The sequence below is a fragment of the Danio rerio genome, chromosome 12 (assembly GCF_049306965.1).
Source record: "Danio rerio strain Tuebingen ecotype United States chromosome 12, GRCz12tu, whole genome shotgun sequence".
NCBI classification, from domain to species: Eukaryota; Metazoa; Chordata; class Actinopteri; order Cypriniformes; family Danionidae; genus Danio; species Danio rerio.
The window spans coordinates 40,657,213-40,679,344 of NC_133187.1; the positions used below are offsets into that span (position 1 = coordinate 40,657,213).

Consider the following 22,132-nt stretch of genomic DNA (forward strand, 5'->3'; position numbering starts at 1 on the left):
CTCCGTTCTTGTGTGCCATTTTCAGGATGTTGTTTGATACAGATCTGCTATAGTAGGACAGATGCGTGCACAGCTTGTCCTCATTGGAGATTTGTGGTCATATAGCATTTTTTTTTTTACTGATTTTAATATTTTGGGTGCATGAATAGCACTGTGTTGCAGACACTGAGGTGGTGCTTGATTTCTGTCGAACTTAGAGGACAGAGACGTGGACATAATAAAAGCATTTTGAATTTAATTAAGTGAACGTGTCTATTTTTGAAAGTTGCAAATAGCCACATCACTTCAAGGCATATTTACACACTATATGGGGTTAGTTGTGTCACTATAATGTTACTTAAAGTTTTTTAATGAAACTGCAAATATGTAAAGCATACCGAATATCAAAAGTTTTGCTAGCTATTATGCTATTTGATTATGTTTACTATCATATATAAGCAACAATATAAATGATATTGCCAACTAAATGTTCAATTCAATTTAGCTTTAGTTGTGTAGCGCTTTTACAATGTAGATTGTGTCAAAGCAGCTTCACATAAATGGTCATAGTAACTGGATCATGGTAGTTCAGTTTTTAGTGTTTAAGTTCAGTTCAGTTTAGCTCAGTTCAGTGTGGTTTAAAATCATTACTGAGAGTCCAAACACTGAAGAGCAATCCATCGATGGGTTGCTCTACCGATCCCAAACCATGCAAGCCAGTAGCGACAGCGGCGAGGGAAGAAAAAAAACCTTGAGAGAAACCAGACTCAGTTGGCCACGACCATTTTAATTTAAATATATTTAAATGTCTATTTACTTGTTATCATTCACTTTAATTTATTCTATTAATCAATATCTTACTTGTTTATTTATTTATTTATTTTGCCTAAATGGTTTAATTTGTCAACTAAAATATTATAAATTGTGCCATTTTGGATGAACGTATTCATAATTTATTATAATTTAAGATTTTTGAAAATATAGTTTTATCTTCTCCTATTTAATAATAATAATAATAATAATAATAATAAACAATTACAACAATAATTATTATTTTAACTATTATTGTTGTTATTATTATTATTATTTTCTTTTTAGTTTCATTATTACTTATATTATTAATATTATTTTTATTTTCACTCTTGTTATTATTATATTAGTATTATTATTTTCATTATTATTATTACCATTATTATTAATATTATTATTGTTATTTTCATTATTATTTTCATTATTATTATTTTTTTGTCAACAAGATTACATTTGAGTGCCTGTGCATAATAATTACATATAATCAATTTGAAAAAAAAAACGATAGAAAGAAAAAAGGACTAAACTTATATTTTACAAGATTATTAAAATCTTGCTAAAATGTTAAATCCATAAACTGTAAATAACCTAAAACGCTAACGGTTTTAAGCTTACAGCGACATAATAATCACTGCAAAAACGCATTGTCCTTATTGAGCCCTGTAATGTGGCGCCCTCTTGTGGCAACTGGCAAGTTTGACGAAAATAAAACAGCAGAAACCTGAGGTAAAGCATCTTTTCTTGTCTTGATCCACATTTATTTATACATATAGACTCCTAGGTAGAATTTAGCCATGTTATTATTTAGTAGCAGTGATATTAGAAGCACAAGGAGAGTAAAAGAGCATAGTAAATTCTATGGTAAAAGTATGTGCGCTGCCGTGACGTCACTTTCGCCGCTGCTAGGATACAGTAAACTCCTGCTGTCCCGTGAACCAGTAAAACCAACAAAACCTGCTTTAAAAAAGACACAAATTCAGGTAAGATAAATTAAATAGCCTGTTTTTAAAGTCTTTAACACGAAACGGCTTGACATAGATTGATACGTACCGTGAAATGTAATGTGTAAGGTGTTTTTTTTTAGTTTTGTTTGGCTATTAAAAATCCTTCAAAGCTACTTTTTGACATAGCGCTTTGTTTGCAGTGTAAAATGTTTAAAAGCTATTAAAAATAATAGTTTTTTTTTTTACTTTAAGATATCTGTTTGAGGTTCGACATTCTTGCCAAAAGAAGCGGAAGTACTGTATAAAGTTATCTATTGTGTTTTTTATTTTTTTATTTTTTTTTTTTTATTAAAGCGTTCAACAAGAATACAAAAATATACAGAAAAGGTACAAAACCTTTAACAACAAGGGTAGAGAACAGAACAAAACAAAATGACAAACTAAAGAATATGCCAGGGGGAATATAAATTACAAAAAGCACTTTAAATTTAAAGCAAGGTCACAGTGATGTTTACAAGATCACATACAATACAGTCATCTATTATAAAAAAGAGAGAATATTGTAAGATTCACATAGTGTTACGGATTTTAAAGCTTTAACATTGCTGGAGGTAGAGATTGTATTTAAATAATATTTCAAATCTTTACAAAAAATAAGAAAAAGGGGCTTTACAGACAAAAATTTGCATTTATGTATAAAAAATTTTGCTAGTAAAATAAATAGATTTATTAGAAAATATATATCTTTAACTTTATCAACATGATAAAAACCAAATAAAACATCCTTGTATGACAAAGAAAAATTATATAAAAGAGATACACGTATAAATAAACTGAATTCTTTCCAAAAAATCTTAATATGGGTACATTCCCAAAAAAGATGATCTACAGATTCATCTAGAATTCTGCAAAAGGAACACAGGGGATCCTTTTCCGGAAGCATTTTTTTAATATAAACATTCACTGGATAAACTCTATGTAGCAATTTGAAGGAAACCTCTTTAACCTTATTTGTAATTAGAAATTTGTTGGGTAAAGACCACACAATCTTCCAAGGAATTCCTCATGTCATATTTCACTGGAGTAATTTATTTTATCTATTGTGTTGTTGCTATCTTTTTTCTCATCAGTGTGACGTAAACTATTTGAAAACTCTAAAACAAACCTAATCCTGACACATTGTAGTTATTCTAATCTAAGACATATGGAAGCATAACAGTACAATATTTTTTATGGTATATAATTATTGGCTAATATTTACAGAATTATGTAATTCAATTCAATAGAAACATTGGATTCGTATAATTGAGAAATGATGGCGTATTTGTGTTTTTAAAATTAATTGTAAAAAATAATTTACATAATACAATGTCCAAAACTATAATAATCACCCATTCCTTTTTTTTTTGAGTGTGATGTTATAGAAATATTTATGATATCATACATTTACTTAATATTTGTTTAAAACCTTAAATAAAAAAGTATAATAATAAAAGAAATGTGTTTTACTTCAATATCATATACATTTTACTGGGTTTTTCACATCTCTATCAAATTAAATGTGCAAAGGTGATTTTTATATACATAAAAAAACTTATGCAGGTACAATGTCTCAAATAGCTTAATGTCTCAAAAAGTTTATTCCTAAAAATATATTATAATTCAATTATTTTCTCATGGGTAAGACTTTGGTTTAAAATATATATGAAAAAAGTAATATGACAGTTTTATTTTTTATTTTTTTATTTTTATTTTTATTTTTTTTGTCTACACTGTGATTTTTAGAGAAAGTCTATTAATATGTCATCAGATGACTTTGACCCGCACGTTCAATACGAATGTATAATAAAATTCACTTTTGGCTTTCCTTTAGCTAAAATGGAGATAGTGTATGTGTACACCAAAAAGCGCAGCGAGTTTGGCCGACAGTGTAACTTTTCAGACCGTCCGGCTGAGCTGCATGTGGACATTCTACCGGACTCTTCCCTCGCTGCAAACTTCACAGTGAGAGATCCATGTAATGTGACCATACAGTGTGCAGATGAAATGTCAGAGCATGAGGTGAGACATATCAACAAATACCATTTATACAAAATCAAAAACAGAAAAAGAATATATATATATATATATATATATATATATATATATATATATATATATATATATATATATATATATTATTCTTTTGATTAGCATTTTTTGGGTTGTGCAGTTTAATTCACAGAATTTCTACAAAGTATATATATAAATAAATATTCTTGTCCTGTTCAGGTGAACACAGAGCGCTTTGAATCTGAGTCTCGAGGAATAAACCATGTGGAAGGAGGATGGCCGAAAGATCTCAATCCAGATGACATGGAGGCCACCATCCGCTACAGGAAGAAAGTGGAGAAGGATGAACACTATCAGAACACCATTATGCAGATTGCTGGTGTGAGTGGCCGCTAAACTTATAACCTTTAGTATTAACCCAATTTAAACCCTTTAATATTAACCCAAGATATTTTGAAGAATGTTAGACACTGTAATCATTGACTTCCACAGTATTTGTTTCTCCTACTATAGAAGTCAATGGTTACCCGTTTCTAATATACCATTCTCTCTGTAAAGTCTTCAACCAACTAGGCCTAGCAGTAGCAGTTAAGCTGCAGAGAAAGCCACAAGATGGCTATGGATAAAAAGGGCTGATCCTTGGGTGATGGCTACTGGGACTCAAGCTGGGGTCTGATTAACCTCAGCTGGGTCACCTGGGTGAGGGTGTCTGATGTTGAAAGACCCGAATCACCCAGTAACCCCAGAATACATCACTGACAATGTGTCCCAGTGCATCTAGTTGATGTTTCTTGCACACTGTTTTGTTTTCAGCAGAAAAAAGGAAACTCACAGTTTGGAACGACTTGAATAAATAGTGTGTAAATGTATAATTTTGGGGGAACTATCCTATTAAATCTTCATATTTCTATCCTTCAAACCAATTTTCTATTAAGTTTTATTTATTATGTATGTTATTTAAACATAAATATATCAATTATCCTGAATAACAAACATTATTTCACTCATATTTTCACATTTTATTTTTTGATACTTTAAAGCAGATACTGGCTTTTAATCTGTTGTCTATATATATAATAAAATCCCTTATGGAAATGCAAAACTGGACGTCTCATCTCTAATGACATGCTGGGCTTAGCTTGAACCCTATGTTGTGATTTTATTCCATTATAATAATGGTTTTGACGTCTTCTTGTAGCTCATGGAACACTGCATTAGGCAAAACAACGCCACTGACATCTATGAGGACTTTCTGGAGGATGAGGATGAAGAAGATGTGGAGGAGTCAGAGGAACAGCCATCAGCAAAGACAATCAATGTCTTCAGGTGAGCACAAAATTATATCAACCCAGTTTTGTGAATGAATAAGACAGGGTTTTTCCTGCATAAGGAGATCATGAGAGGGCCACCTCTGCTAATTTTGTACCACCTTTAAAAGTTTTACCTTCACATAAAAACTTTTTAAAATTAGGCAGACAGTCATGGCTCACAGACCCAAGAGATGCTCAAGCACTGCTTATGGATATAATAACATTTAAGATTTGCCTTTTAAAATAAGATAATAGTTTACTTGATAAGACTACAAGAATAATATTGCAAAATGTATTTAAAATGTTATGATCGGGATAACACCTCCACCTCATCCTGAGCCAGGATAAACTCTGAATAAGACATTATCATTTTGTGTCAATTGAAAACAAATATGTGTATTTAGAGTGCTTTTGTGAACATGTTTTATTATTTTGTCTATGTTTATACATTACCACCATTCTATTACAGAGATTATTAGAAAAATAATGATTATTTGAAAAACGAAAAAGAGGAGGGAAAAATTTTACTAATGATCTAATGCTGATGAAAGTGTATAAGGTTTTGGCTTTTTTTTTCTGTGCATCACTACATGATCACATTAGCATATTTATCCATATAAAGACCCACGAATGGTAGACCCACAACTTTAATTTCAGAAGTTAAATACTGTGGAGAATGTAAACATGACGTTTAAACATGCAATTATGACAAATTACTTTGTTCCAAAACTTGCCATTTCTTCTTGTTCGTGTTTAAACACCAAATCAGCACATTAGAATGATTTCTGCAGGATCATGTGACACTAATGGCTTCTCAAAATGATGACAATTATGGCTGATGAATAAACATTGAACTATGCTTCTGACCTTAAACCATTGGTTGCCAATACAAATTAGAATGGACTTGGGCGTAGTATTGAAATCGAATTTAAACCAAAAAGACTACAATCATTTTTATTTCATTATTTAAATAAATAGAGCCATTTATGAAGTATGCTTAGAGAATCATTTTCTTTATTTTTATTTCTTTATTTTTGTATATATGTGTTTCTTTTTTAAATGATGTAATTGCTTTTTAAAGAGTTCAAAAAAGTCAAAGTCTTTCTTTCTTTCTTTCTTTCTTTTTTCTTTCTTTCTTTCTAAACTACTTTTTAATAAATAGAGCCATTTATACAGTATTTATTGCTTTAAGAATAATTTTCTTTATTTCTATTTATTTATTTTATTATTTTTGTATTTACATGTTCCTTTTTTAAGTGATGTAATTGCTTTTTAACTTTGTACAGTGTTTGTACTATTGTAATTACAGAGTTAAAGTCTTTCTTTCTTAAACTCATTGAAATAAATAAAGCTATTTATAAAGTATTTATTGATTAGAGAATATTTTCTTTCTTTCTTTCTTTCTTTCTTTCTTTCTTTCTTTCTTTCTTTCTTTCTTTCTTTCTTTCTTTCTTTCTTTCTTTCTTTCTTTCTTACTACTTTTAAATAAATAGAGCCATTTACACAGTATTTATTGCTTTAAGAATAATTTTCTTTATTTTTCTATATTTTTTAAATTATTTTTCAATTTACTTGTTTCTTTTTTTAAGTGATGTTATTGCTTTTTAACTTGGTACAGTGTTTGTATTGTTGAAATTAAAGAGTTACAGTCCTTTCTTTCTTTCTTTCTTTCTTTCTTTCTTTCTTTCTTTCTTTCTTTCTTTCTTTCTTTCTTTCTTTCTTAAACTCATTTAAATAAATAAAGCCATTTATAAAGTATTTATTGCTTAGAGAATAATTTTCTTTATTTTATTATTTGTTTATTTTTTATTCATTAAAGAGTTAAAAGTCAAAGACTTTTTTCTTTCTTACTTAGATTAAAATAAATAGTGGTATTTATTAAGTATTTATTGCTTTGATAATCTTTTTTTTTTTTCTAGAGACCCAAATGAAGTGAAGCGGACAGCCACAAGTCTGTCCTGGCACCCTGATGGCAACCATAAATTGGCAGTGGCCTACTCTTCCCTGGAGTTCCAGAGAGCACCCAATGACATGAACTTCGACTCCTACATATGGGACATTGGTATATCATTAAAAACAAAAACACTTCTTTTAATGAAACAAATGCTCGGTTAGGGTACCAATGAGCTTTTTTTTTACTTTCAGAAAATCCCAATAAACCTGAGATGACTCTGAAACCTGTATGTCCACTTGTTTGTCTGGAGTACAACCCGAAAGATTCACACATTCTCATTGGCGGCAGCTACAATGGACAAATCGGTGGGTTTTATCACACAATTTTTAGATACACAATAAATCTTAGCCTATTCTAGCTACAGAAGAACATCTGAACTCTTTTAGCTGTGTAATTACATTTGCCTCAGTCTCTCTTGGCATTTTTAGTCCTGAATAAATGATCCTTAATTGAAAAAAGTACCTTTGACCTTTTCTAAATAATGTTTGCTAGATAAGGCGTAGCTCTTTTGTAAAATCTAATGGCTGGACTCATGTACTTTGGATGCAAGGTTGAAATTAGTATGTACTCAATGTTTTGTTTTTGCCTGATTATCAGCATACTGGGACACTCGTAAAGGCAGCCAGCCGGTGGAGATGTCACCCATTGAATTCAGCCATAGAGATCCTGTCTACAAAGCCATCTGGTTACAGTCAAAGACAGGCACGGACATCTTTTCTGCCTCTACAGATGGCCAGGTCTTTGTACAATCACACATAACTCTCATATAAAGAAAGAATCAGGGTTTGAGTTTTATATAGTGTTTAACCTTTAATATTTTACTCACAATATGAACAAAAACAAACTCTGCTCTTATTAAGAACAAACAATTACAAACTGTCTTCGATAAAGTCCTTGTGAAATCAACATTTGCAATCTTTATTTTGCTAGTGCACATTGTTATACTTAAGGTAATCCACTTAAGGTTAATGTTTGGGTTTGTTTTTTTTATCTTCAATCAAAGTCTGACCATTTGCTTTCACATTTGAAAAGGTATTCCTGCTCTGTTGACATCAGTTTGATGGCTTGAGCTTGGTCGCCAGGTTTTCACTACAAATATAGCCAATGCCCAAACAAAACCAGCCCAATTTACATTCAAACTATCCCAAAAACAAGCCCAGTTCTTAAATCCCACATGGAAAAGGATATATTTTACATGACTGAATGCATTATACAGGCTCTTTCTCTATTCTTGAGGAGGAGGGTGAAGAGAAGGGGCGAGATGTTAAAGATGGAGTTGGAGAGGATGATATTTGATTTGGATAGCGAAGGGACTTTAACCTGCGGAATATAGAAATTGTCTGGAGACACAGATCAAAAGTATCACAATTTCACTGGCAACAGTGGCTATGTTTACATAGACATCAGTAATCAAATTGTTTGCCTTAATTTGAATAAGACAATAATATGATTAAGGTGTTTTGAGTTACTTTTTGAATGCTCCGTTCATGATCCCATTGTACATGTTATAACATGTAATTGCGTCACCGCGCTATCTACATTTCCTCTGGAGTTTTGTGTAATTTCAGGTGTTTCATTTTTAATTTGTCAACTCTAACTGCAGTTTGGCACTTTCACTTTCTTTTGGGGACATTTCATCCATGACCCCGTGACAAACGAAATATTGAATGCGAGTATGAACTCCTGGAGAAGTGTTATATTAATGGTGTTTCATACCGCACGCCGAATGAGAAAAAAAACGAGCAACAATAAGAGCAACACTGTAGTGTCAAACAGCCATGTGTACAGACTATCTGTCACAAAATGCTGTGAAAATCTTACACAAGTCCTCATTTATAGTGTGTATATAAACATAATTATTTTTATAATGATATAAATTGTGGTTGTGTGTACATGAAGTTACTAATAACAAAGATAGCAGGGCATTCAATTACTGTTTATTTCTTTGTTTTTTAACTTTGTAAACTATAAAATCAGGGGTCTCCTCACGGTTTGTGTCTCATTTTCTGAGCCAACTGACAGCAGCTGTCCGCCCCCCTCCTTCTCCCCTGCTCTGCTGGCCACGCCCACTCCCGCCCTTTGCTCACAGAGCTCCACACCCATTATGATGTATTTTTTGAAAACATTCTGAGGTAGACTTGAACCGAAAGACGGGGTTTCATGGCCTTTTAAGAGTGGATGGTTTGAGTGGCTTAAAAAATCTCCAAGATATCCAAGAGTGGAAGAATTGCAGAAGTTAGTTGGGTCTTCAATAAAATTACAATCTAATGCCAGCTACATCACCACAAACAGTTTGTTAGGGTTAAAAGACAAAACAAAAATTATTCTCACCTGAAGTCAATTATATTTAGATTTTTTTTTTTTTTGGAGCAAAAGATCAGACAATTTAACAAAATCCTATTTTAACAGTAAAATTGTTGATTAAATCACTGTAATGGGGGCAACACTTCAGTGGTTAGCACTGTCACCTCACAGCAAGACGGTTGCGGGTTTGAGTCCTGGCTGGATCAGTTGGCGTTTCTGTGTGGAGTTGGTTTGGCGTGGGTTTCCTCCGGGTGCTCCGATTTCCCCCACAGTCCAAAGACATGTGTTATAGGTGAATTGAATAAACTAAACTGGCCTTAGTGTATGGGTGTTTTCCAGTCTTGGGTTGCAGCTGGAAGAACATCTGCTGTCTAAAACATATGCTGGATAAGTTGACGATATATTCCACTGTAGTGACCCCTGATGAATAAAGGGACTAAGCTGAAGGAATATGAATGATGAATCACTGTAATGACATTAAAATTGCGCAGTTATGTTCACAGATGATCTTTATGTATGGTATTTACTGGTAATTTTCTGGCAAAGTCTGTAAGTGTGAAAGGGGTTATTGAAGACAACGACTGTAACACATACTAATACAGTCATCACATATTAAACGTGCTCATGCATCTGACTCCAGGTCCTATGGTGGGACATTCGCAAGATGAGTGAGCCCACCGAGAGACTCGTGATGGACCCCACTAAGAAGGGCAACATTGATAATTCACTTGGTGCAATCTCACTGGAGTTTGAGACTACTATGGTAAGATTAAGATTTATTGTTTGGCCCATTCAAAGAAGAAAGAGATGATGAGAAATTTACCATGATTTTTTCTTTTTTGTACAAGCCCACTAAGTTCATGGTGGGCACAGAGCAGGGTCTTGTGGTTTCGTGCAATCGGAAAGCCAAAACACCAGCTGAGAAGATTGTATGTACATACAGCGGACATCATGGACCCGTTTATGCCCTGCAGAGGAACCCTTTTTTTCCTAAGAACTTCCTGACTGTGGGTGACTGGACAGCACGCATCTGGTCAGAGGACATCAAAGAGTCCTCCATCATGTGGACTAAGTAATTTTTTGTTCAGTTTTTAGAAAATCATAAAACAAATCTACCAATCAAACAAACAATCAATGAATCAATCAACAAAAAAATTGTTCTTTTAAACTTTTTATGAAAAAATTCCTGAAAAAAAAAATAGATTATACAAAAATATTAAACATCAGTTATTTTTAGCATTGACCAATTATAAATGTTTTCTAAGTACAAAAACTGAATATTAGAGTGATTTCTGAAGGATTTAGCACATAAATAAATTGCACATTGAAAATGTTACGAAAATAATTCTAATAATAAGATAAAAAAATGTAATGTCAATAGAGACTAAACTGTTTAATACTAGACATATGTATAACAGATACTATTAGAATGTATTTATTGCGTATAGTTTGTACAGTTACTTATCATTTGAATTTTAATTTGTTTAAAAATTATTATATATTATTATATATAATATATAAAAATTATATAAATATATAAATTATTATTATATAATGTTATTATTATTATTTTTATTATTATTATTATTATCATTGATAATATTATTATTGTCATTATCGGTATTATTATTATTATTATGATTATTATCGTTATTATTATTATTATTAATAATAATAATAATAATAATAATAATATCATTATCGTTATTATCATCGTTATTATTATTATTATTATTATTATTATTATTATTATTATTATCGTTATTATTACTATTACTATTATTATTATTATTATTATTATTATTATTATTATTATTATTATTATTATTATTATTATTATTAAATTGACCCCAGCTTCAGATGTTTGTTGTGCTTTTTCTAATCAATTTCTACAGATATCACATTGCCCATCTGTTAGATGGCTGTTGGAGTCCAGTCAGACCCTCAGTTTTCTTTACAGTAAAGATGGACGGCACCTTGGATGTGTGGGACATCTTGTTTAAACAGAACGACCCCACTCTTTGCCTCAAAGTATGTGCTCTCTGTCTCCTCATCAAACTCATATCACTGTCCAACATCTCAGCAATATCTGCTTGAAGAAATGTTCACTACATTTGTATGTTTGTTTGTTTTTTATTGACAGGTTTGTGATGAAGCTCTGTACAGCATCAAGGTTCAAGATAACGGCCGTTTCCTGGCTTGTGGCTCTCAGCTGGGAACCACCACACTTTTGGAGATTTCATCAGGCCTGTGTTCATTGCAGAAGAACGAGAAAGCCCTGGTGTCAGAGGTGATATACAGTATATTTACGCAACAAAGCACTGTCTAGCCACTTTATTAGGTACAACAAGAAGTCTTCTTCAGAACTGCAGCTCAATAGATACTTCCCTTTTATTTATGTATGCATGCTACTTTAACATTATACATTTTTTTATAAAGGGCAATCTAAAAAGCAAGTCTGGCCAAAATCTAATCAAATCTAATGTTTTGACAGAGTAGTTCAATTGATGCCTCATTATAGAAAAAAATTAAGAGAACACTTATAATTAATTCTCTGGATGAACCATTATGAGTAAAATGTTTATTTGTGTTTTGTTTTCATTTAATAAAGTACCGATAATATAAAATATTCAATTTTTATCAGACCTTAAATTTTTGGGGGAAGTATATTTGAACACAAAATATCTGTGTATGCACAAAATAAATGAAAAAAATATATAATAATTTTGTTCTATATTTATTTTGGAATATTTAATTTGTCATAAAATAAATAATAAAATAAATAATAATAAATGATAATATTACTATTTTTCATATCGACACATTATTAATTCATTCATCAGGGGCTACAGTGGAATGTACTGCCAACTTATCCATCTTATTTCACCCATACACACTTATTCACACACACACACACACACTACCGCCAATTTAACTTAATCAGTTTACCTATAGCGCATGTCTTTGGACTTGTGGGGGAAACCTACGCGAACACAGAGAGAACATGCAAACTCCACTCTGAAATGCCAACTGACCCAGCCGGCGACCTTCTTGCCGTGAGGTCACAGACACCTTATTCATTCATTCATTTTCATTCATTTTTTTGTTGGCTTTGTCCCTTTATTAATCCGGGGTCGCCACATCGAAATGAACAGCCAACTTATCCAGCACATTTTTTACGCAGCGGATGCCCTTTCAACAGCAACCCATCTTTGGGAAACATCCACACACTCACACACTAACACACACACACACACACACATTCACACACACTCATACACTACGAACAATTTAGCCTACCCAACTAACCTGTACCGCATGTCTTTGGACTGTGTGGGAAACCGGAGCACCCGGAAAAAACCCACGTGAACACAGGGAGGACATGCAAACTCCACAAAGAAATGCCAACTGAGCCGAGGTTTGAACCAGTGACCCAGGGACCTTCTTGCTGTGAGGCGACAGCACTACCTAGCCGACACCTTATCAATGGTTTATAAATATTATAAAACAAATAAACTTTTTACTCAAAACACATACCAATTCGAGAGTTCACACTTAGATAATGCTTGACTATTTTAGCATGTTTGGCATGCTGTCTTGGGAGAGAACCCTGAGCTCGGAGATGGATGAGCCCAAGGCTTCCGCCTGGTCAATAAGCATTAGGAGGGATACGAGATTAGGTGGTTCTCGAATACTTCCCAAGAATAGACCGCTAACTGTGCTAGTTGGTACGTAATAGGTGCTTGTGACTTTAATTTTGGTGCATGTTTTTTTGACTGTGAGAGGAAACCGGAGTACCCGGGAAAAACCCTTGCAAACACACGGAGAACACGCAAACTCCGCACAATGAGTGTTGGCTGGCTCAGTTAGCGTTTGAACCAGTGATCTCCTTGCTGTGGGGCTACAGTGCTAGCCACTGAGCCACCGTGTCGCCCGAACTTAGAATTGAGGAGGAGGGAGAAGGGATGGATGGGGGTGGGTTTCCAAAACGAAGATGAAGAACGAAGTTTATGCTGGATGTTTATATTAAATTTGGAATGATCCGATTGGCTAGTTAGTGATTAGTGATAGGGATCAGCTGTAGTCAATCCTACAGCCTCACATGCTCATTGAAATTAGTTTGTGAAACTTTACTTGATGGAAAATCCATAGAATTGTTAATAACTCTAAAGGTGTTTCATCCTGATATTTTTTTCCCCAAAAATTTGTCACTTATTTACTTTTGTACTTATTCATTCATTCATTCATTCATTCATTCATTCATTCATTCATTTATTAATTGAAACTTTTTTTTACAATTAAAACAAATATTCAAAGAGATACACTAATAAAGACAGATGTATAAATGGTTTTGTTTGTACTATCCATCTGTCATCTGTCTTCTCATCAAACATCGAACCTATAAGGTTAATTTCCCCCTTGTTTTTTTGTAGATGTTTGAACGGGAGACGAAGCGGGAGAAAATTCTAGAGGCTCGCCACAGAGAGATGCGTCTGAAGGAACGCAGCCGCTCAGAACAGAGCAGAGAGGACGAAATGAAGGAGACGGATGGCGAGGAGAGCGTTGAGGAGCTGGTGGCCCGTGCAGAGAAAGAGTTCTTTCACATCATAGAAAATGAGAGGATGAAAGAGAGGAATGAGGAGAAGGACAAAGATCAGGTTCACAATCTTCTGCTCAGACTGTTCACGTTTATTCTGATGTTCTGAACGTCAGATCTGATTCTGAATTCTGGTTCCAGAACCGATTCCTCACTGTTGTAGTGATTCTTTTCAATGTTTTCTTCTCAATACCTTGCAAGTAGTAAATACACAAACAAATGAAGGTCAGTCAATTAGAGTTGAACTCACAATGACTAGCCCTTCAGTGAATTGTATTTTCTTTTTTAAATATTTCCCAAATTATGTTTAACAGACCAACACAATTTTCACAGTATTTACTATAATATTTTTTCTTCTACAGAAAGTTTGTTTTATTTCGGCTAGAATAAAAACAGTTTTAAATTTTTTAAACATAATTTTAAGGTCAATATTATTCGCCCCCCTAAGCAATAGAGCTTTTCGATTGTCTACAAAACAAACCACTGTTATACAATAATTTGCCTAAGTACCCTAGCTTGCCATCACTTTAAGCTGAATAATAGTATTGTGAAAAAATATCTAGTGAAATATGATGTACTGTCATCATGGCAAAGATAAAATAAATCAGTTATTAGAAATGAGTTATTAAAACTATTATGTTTAAGAATGTGTTGAAAAAAAATTCTTCTTTCCGTTAAACAGAAATTGGGGTAAAACTTTACAGGGGGGCTAATAATTCAGGAGGGCTAATAATTCTGACTAATATCAACGATATGTAATTTATTGCATAGAGCAGGGATGTCAAACGTAAGGCCCGCGAGCCGGATCACGCCCACAATTGGGTTTACTGTGGCTCACGAGATGATTCTGTAAAGTTTAAAAATTAGCTGCAATTTTTGCTGTTCCAATTGTGTCCACTGGATGAAACTATTAATTTCATCCAATCCAGAATCCTGAATCAGCGTCAGTTTGACAGCCTTCTCAGAGAGAAAGACCACATCAATACCCTGTCATACTACACTGAGGTGATCTCATGGGGAAACGTAACTATTTTATGTTTTGTCAGTTTAGTGGCTAATTGTACCATTTTTAAACAAGCCAACCACACCCCTAAACCCATTTGTCAAATTCCCCCCAAACCACCTACCCCCACAAGTTGATTTTAAGTTACATATAGCTTGATTTTACTTGATCTGCCCCACTTGTGAACTGATTTTACTCCATGTGGCCTCTGAGCTAAAATGAGTTTGACACCCCAGGCATAGATGGAAAAGGTTGTGTTTAAAATAGACAGCAGTAGAATAAAATCTACCTATAAACAGCAAATTGTACACTGAAATAACTATAGTATAGGGCACAAAATAAGATCATGCATTAGTTTTATTAAATGGAACATAAAAGCCCTTCACTTAATGCATCTTTAATGTTCTTATGTATTCAGAGTGAAGCTTAAAACCTTTTGTTTCACTTCGGAAGTTTATTTGTTATTCTGTTATTTTACATTGATATACAACAAATCACCATTTATGACATCAATCACCGCATACTTATCACATCTTCCAACCAATCAAACACTTTCTAATATCTGTCATGCCCCGCCTCCTTTAAAATGTTTCTCGTTTGCTTTTCAGTTGATGCGTTTGAGCATATGCACTTTTAAAGTTATAAAAACTAAATGTTATTGGCTGTTGTGTTAAAGGGGGAGAAGCTACTCTATGTCCCACCCTGTCTTTGGGTTTCAGTTGAAATGACATCACACAACGAACAACAATGCAAATTTCAAAGCATTTCGCAGGACCTTGAAGCTGCAGTCACACTGGGCTTTTCCTCCCATAGACTTCCATTTATACGCACGCAAATGCGTCAGACCGGAAACGCGGGGTCATGCGTCAAGTGTCCCAGGTTGCTGCGGTGCAAAGTTCAGGCTTGGTGAACTCTGACCTGCGAAATCGCATCACTAGACTGCGTGAGACCAATCGAGGATCTAAACATGACCTCCCTGGAAAGAAATTTAAAATATGGAGCAATCGCTCGCTTTTTTAAATGTCTAATAAGCTTGTTCAATCCTGCCCCTTTTCGCAGCGCCGCACGACAGAATATCACATGCTCAAACATAATGTGACCGCAGCTTTAAGCAAGAGAGAGTCGATATCAATATTTGTTGGCGCCAGTCACCTCATACTTCAGTTTCTCATCACATCTTCCAACCAATCAAATGCTTTCTATTATCTGACATGCTCCACCCCCTTCAAAACACTTCTCATTTGCTTTTTAATTTGATGTGCTTTAGCTCAAGCACTCTTACTGGCAGAGCAATGATAAAAACAAAACGCTACTGGCTGTTTTTAAGGGGGAGGAGCTACTCTATGTCCCTTCCTGCTTTTGAGTTTTAGTTTATATAACATCACACATTGAACAAAAATGCACATTTCAAATCATTTCGCAGGACCTTTAGGCAAGAGAAAGTCAATATCAATATTTGTTGATGCCAGTCAACTCATACTCCAACCAATCAAATGCTTTCTAAGACCTGACATGCCCCGCCTCCTTCAAAATGCTTCTCATTTGCTTTTCAGTTGATGCCCTTGAGCTGAAGCACTTTCATAGTCATAAAAGATTAAAGGTTTTGGCTGATTTGTTTAAAAGGGGGAGGAGCGACTCTATATCCCACCCTGTCCTCATAGTTCAGTTCAAATGACATCACACAACGAACAAAAATACACATTTCAAAGCATTTCACAGGAGCAAGAGAGAGTCGAATCAATGCTCGATTCAATACAGTCATTTAAACCAGGAGTTCTCAAACTGTTTAGCCTGTGACCCCCAAAATAACAATGCCAGTGACTCGGCGACCCCCATTATCCTCTCAATCGGTTATAAATATATAAACCTTGCACACATAATAATAGGCCCAAGTCTATTCATTGTTTATTTTTGGAGAACGCCACTCGGAGACCATCCTCCATGTTCAGTTGTGGTCTGTATTTATTTTAATGTATGTGAGTGCCGTAAAGGTATCAGAAAGTTTAACCTGGTTCCATAAAATCAATGTCTGACGCTATTGATGTGTCTTTAATATAACGTAATCCCCCCTGGGGTCACAAAGACAAAACATTTTGAAAGGCTGATGGCTTTTGAGTGTTTATTATTAACATGTTAACAATGTTACTATTACTACTGTTTTGTTCTCCAGTAGGTTATGCAGGGCCGAACCCGGGCCGAACCCGGCCCCCGAGGCGGTTTGTTCAGGCCCTCCAAATAGTGTGACCAAGACATCAAAAATAAATTTAGTTTAGTCAAAAAACGGCCGTCATAGTTATGAAGTGACGTGCGTCCATTCAGTATAGCGCAAGCTGCAGAGGCAGAGCCTGAGTCACCATAAGCGAGTGATGTGGACAGCCGAAAACATTTGGATATGTTTTGTAGATAATGCCTTTTGTACAATGCACTGTAATCGTTAATAAGGATGCAACGATTAGCTGATTTCAGTATTAACTGCGCTTTAATTCGTCACAGTTAAAGAATCGTAAAGGCTTCTCTAAGCCGCATTTCTATTGCACGGAAAAGTTATGACAAGTTGCCATCTGTTTGCTGGTTTAAATTTAAGTATGTACACCGGGGCTAATACACACGGACACTGGATTAACTATAGCAGCGGCCGTTGCCATATCACGTCTTTTCCGCTTGCAAGTTTGTCATTTCTAATGTAAGACAATATGCCAATATGCGCGCACAAGTGGAGCAAGGCGTCTTTCTGGGCGCATGCAGTAGAAAACATCTCACAGTGAAAGTTGTGCGTGCCTTTCAGTTGAATGTAAACAAAAGATATGTTCGACGAATTATTATTTAAGTGATTATGTATGTATGAACTCATATGGCAACAACAGTTCATCTAAATAGCTACTTACCTGATATAAAGCTTAAATTTACATAGCTTTACATTAGACGTGATAACCCTGAAACCAGGATTATTCTTCAGACTATATAATCTTAAAACCAAAATCTATAATTGTTACATCTCTAATTGTTATGCAGTTCACAACATAACATATAAATGTGTCTGAATGTAGTAGAAGCATACTTTAGAAATGCCCTGCTTTTGTTGTGCGAAATACAACATTTGAATGTTTGTAAAAAAAAAAGAAGTAAATTGGACAATGCAGTGATATTATCTTGTTTTAAAATACAATATATTAACATTTTAATGTAGAAAAACCCAATGTGGATGTCTTTATGAGCACAAATACAGCATATGGGCTCTTATATGCAGTTGAGTTATCACTCATATAGCAAGTCATATCTCTCCGGTCCTTGACTTGGGATGGATTTCATGAACCGGCCCCTATGACAAACTAATTGAATAGCCCTGTAGTTTATGGATAAATTATGATCATTTTTATAGTTTATTAAAATGTTGAAATGTTGATCGCCAAGAAAACCCCCCGCCCCTCCCCAGTGTCTCACGACCCCCCCCAAGGTTTCCCGACTTCCACTTTGAGAACCACTGCTTTAAACTGAAAAAGCCTTTAATGCAATTGATTCCAAACAACGACTCTAAATCAAAGAATCAATTCTTTGTGAAATCGACTATCAGTCTTAAATCTGACATCTAAAATCTTTAACCCACTTCACTTCTGTGGATTTTGGTGTGTGTGTGTGATCATGTGTGTGCGTCAAAACAGCTTGTCAAATAAAACTGGCCTCCTTTGTGAAGCTTAAACAAATCGTATCCTATGTTTGGACTGTTGCTTCAATAAGATAAGCTCTATATATAACCCTGATCGCTGTGGCCGACGCTCTCTATTGTGAAAGACAAAGCAGGAAAAATCAATAAAGTCTACTTTGTCTGTACCCAGAATGCTTTATGCTCATCTGTGATTGGTTGAGGAGGCATCGGAGCATCACAAGTGTATTTCTGCTGGGCCGTTTACTCAAAGGCTCGTCTGATTTATGGTTTTGCCCTTTTCAGTGACTTTAGTTATTTGATAATAAAGAGGGGGTTATAATTAGGTTTGTCTTATTGTGTCTCGCATGACTTGTGCATAAATCTGGAAGTGTATTGTTTGGGCTCAGTTTCGGACTGGTCTCATTTTTGATTCTTATTTTTTTGCAGGAGAAAGGAGTGTGTGAGGAGAAAGATTTCCAGGAGGAGCACGAAACCAATGGCGTTTCTTCATTTGTAAGGACAGAAATCTCTCTGTAGATTGAGCTGCTCTCAAAGTCTGATCATGTAGCTTTCACAAACTATTTTTTACTTCCATTATGTGATGTATTTCTGAATGAAACAACAAACAATCAAATTATCACAGCACAGGATTTATCATGAGCATGTACAGTACGTTCCACTACATGTACTGTAAGTTGCACATTAAGGCCGGGAAAAGTATTTAGAAAAATTAAGTATAGTAAGTACACATTTAGTCAGAATTGAGCAATAGATATAAGGCATTTTTAAATATTTCCCAATTGCTCTCTAATGGAGAGATGATTTTTTCAACACTTGCTCATTCATCAGGGGTCGCCACAGTGAAATGAACCGCCAATTACACTGGCATACATTTTATGTGGAGGATGCCCGTCCAGCTGCAACCCAACACTATACACTGTCTCATTAACTCATACACTACGGACATTCATTCATTCATTCATTTATTTATTCATTCATTCATTTTCTTGTTGGCTTATTCTCTTTATTAATCTGGGGTTGCCACAGCGAAATGAACCGCCAACTTCATTCATTCATTTTCTTGTCGGCTTAGTCCCTTTATAAATCGGAAACCGGAGCACCCGGAGGCAACCCACGCGAAGGCAGGGAGAACATGCAAACTCCACACAGAAACGCCAACTGAGCCGAGGTTCGAACCAGTGACCCAGCGACCTTCTTGCTGTAAGGCGACAGCACTACCTACTGCGCCACTGCCTCGCCCGAACCGCCAACTTATCCAGCATATGTTTTACCCAGCGGATGCCCTTCCGGCTGCAACCCAACACTGGGAACCACCCATACACTCTTGCACACACTCACATACACTACGGCGAATTAAGCTAATTTAATTAATGTATAGCGCATGTCTTTAGACTGTGGGGGAAAATGGGAGCACCTGGAGGAAACCAACGCAAACACAGGGAGAACATGCAAACTCCACACAGAAATGCCAACTGACCCAACTGGGGCTTGAACCAGTGACCTTCTTGCTATGAGGAGATTGTGCTACCCACTGCGCCACCATGCTGCCCTGCGGACTATTTAGTTTATTCAATTCATCTATAGCGCATGTCTTTGGGCTGTGGGGGGAAACCAGAGCACCCAGAGGAAACCTATGCAAACAAGGGGAGAACATGCAAACTCCACACAGAAATGCTAACTGACCCAGCTGAGACCCAGCGACCATCTTGCTGTGAGGCGACTGTGCTAACCCCATTTTTTGTCTTTGCCATGATGACAGTACATACTAGTTATTTTGTAAGTTTTCAGCTTAAAGTGCAGTTTAAAGGCTTAACTAGAATAATTAGGTTGACTAGGAAAGCTCGGGTAATTAGGCAAGGGACTGGACAACCGTTGTTTGTTTTGTAACCACAATCACGAAAAGAAAAATAAACATAATGGGCTAATAATATTAACCTTAATATAGTGTTTGCATACTTACTGCACTTTGAATTTGTAGAGCAGAACATATAATTATATTTGCATCTAACCTATAACATGTTTGACTGGCTGGTGGAAAATCTTTAAATCCACTGCACTTTGCATTTATGCTATACATTTGAATAGACTTTACCCGAAATGTGCTTTAGTAAAGTAAATTGTGAAAATTTGACTAGTGTTTATTTGTTTTCTTATATGTTGTCATATAGTAGATAAAAAAGTAGAGTCGTGTTTATGATTTGCCAATGTCCAACTAAAATCAACCTAAAATCAACCAAATATCAATGTCTAATCATGTTACACCTTGACGTTGTGTGGATGTTACCACTGTGACGTCTGTCAGACGTTGGATTTTGGTCACTTTCCGACACAACCTAAAATCAACCAAATATCTATGGAGTCAATCTACAGTAGGGCCATACATACATGCAATATAAAGGAAAGCTTTCCAAACAAAAAATAAAAAATAAAGTATTGAGCAAAAAATAAAATAAATAAATGCAAACCTCAAAAAAATCTAAATTCAAGGAATGCAAGGGGAAAATTAAGTTTTGAAAAAAAAAATTGCAAAAAAACAACAACACTGCAAGTAAAAATCAAGCAGTGCAAAAAAAAAAAAAAAAAAAAAAAAAAATATATATATATATATATATATATATATATATATATATATATTTGCTATAAAAAATAAATATATATATATATATAAAGGTTTTGTAAAGGCAATGCTATACTTTTTTTGCAAATATATATATATATATATATATATAAATATATATATATATATATATATATATATATATATATATATATATTTATTTTTTTTATTCCAGATATTTGAGTTTTTTTGCACTGCTTGATTTTATTTGCAGTTCTTTTTTGTTTGCAAATTTTATTATTATTCCTTGAAACTTTATTTTCCCTTTGCAGTTCTTTATTCTTTGTTAGCAAAATTATTTTTATTTCTCTAAAATACATTTTAAAATTGTGATTTTTGGAGATTTTCATTTAATTATTTATTTTTTGCTCAATAATTTATTTTTTGTTAGCAACATTTTATTTTTTTATTTTGCAGGTAAATAGGGCCTTAGATTGACTCCATAAACATCAACGTAATTTGTTGTCATTATTGGACATCAAAATAAAGTTGTCCTTAGACGCTGGCTAGACATTGATTTTTGGTCACCTGACACCATGACCTAAATAAATCTAGCCTAATTAAGGTCTTATGATGTTGTGTGCCTGCTGGGTTTGCACAAAACTTGATTTATAAAAATGAAAAATGATAGCAAAGTTCCTGTTCATATATTGTTGAATTTTTATTTAAATTGTGGATGATCATTGTTATTAGTCCAACTCTGCTCTGTTGTTTTGCGAGTTGGAATTGTACAGTTAGGAGCTTGTGTTTTAAAATAAAATATTAATAAAAGGTAATAAAATGTGTTTTCTGATGACTGTTTCCATTCAGTGTTGTTTAATTCTTTTTCAGATTATTTAATGTAATTTGTTTGATTTTGATTGTTTTTTTTAATATCATTCTACATGTGTTGTTTTAG

The 22,132-nt window shown here is 34.2% G+C and overlaps 1 protein-coding gene across 2 annotated transcripts; it reads left to right on the forward strand.

The window, feature by feature from the left end:
- Positions 1-1,698: 1,698 nt before the first annotated feature.
- dnai2b (dynein, axonemal, intermediate chain 2b) lies at positions 1,699-21,159 on the forward strand. Of its 2 annotated transcripts, none has more exons than XR_012388149.1 (13): positions 1,699-1,769; positions 3,607-3,794; positions 4,005-4,166; positions 4,984-5,111; positions 7,015-7,157; positions 7,241-7,354; positions 7,647-7,786; positions 9,994-10,116; positions 10,202-10,425; positions 11,249-11,384; positions 11,497-11,643; positions 13,787-15,391; positions 16,242-18,062. XR_012388149.1 is itself a non-coding variant. In XM_005156402.5 (13 exons), exons 2-13 carry the CDS (start codon positions 3,612-3,614, stop codon positions 19,131-19,133), a joined length of 1,815 nt encoding a protein of 604 aa, XP_005156459.1. In that variant the 5' UTR covers positions 1,699-1,769; positions 3,607-3,611; the 3' UTR covers positions 19,134-21,159. The 2 variants fall into 2 exon arrangements, 1 of the variants encoding a protein (XP_005156459.1); XM_005156402.5 differs by lacking the exon at positions 16,242-18,062 and adding an exon at positions 19,044-21,159 and having other exon boundaries at positions 13,787-14,011.
- Positions 21,160-22,132: the final 973 nt, after the last annotated feature.

Excerpts from the sequence above, each read along its gene's own strand:
- dnai2b (XM_005156402.5), top strand. The coding sequence starts at position 3,612 with ATGGAGATAGTGTATGTGTACACCAAAAAGCGCAGCGAGTTTGGCCGA. Across the intron at positions 3,795-4,004 it reads ATGAAATGTCAGAGCATGAG|GTGAACACAGAGCGCTTTGA; the intron begins GTGAGACATATC and ends TGTCCTGTTCAG. Across the intron at positions 14,012-19,043 it reads AGGAGAAGGACAAAGATCAG|GAGAAAGGAGTGTGTGAGGA; the intron begins GTTCACAATCTT and ends ATTTTTTTGCAG.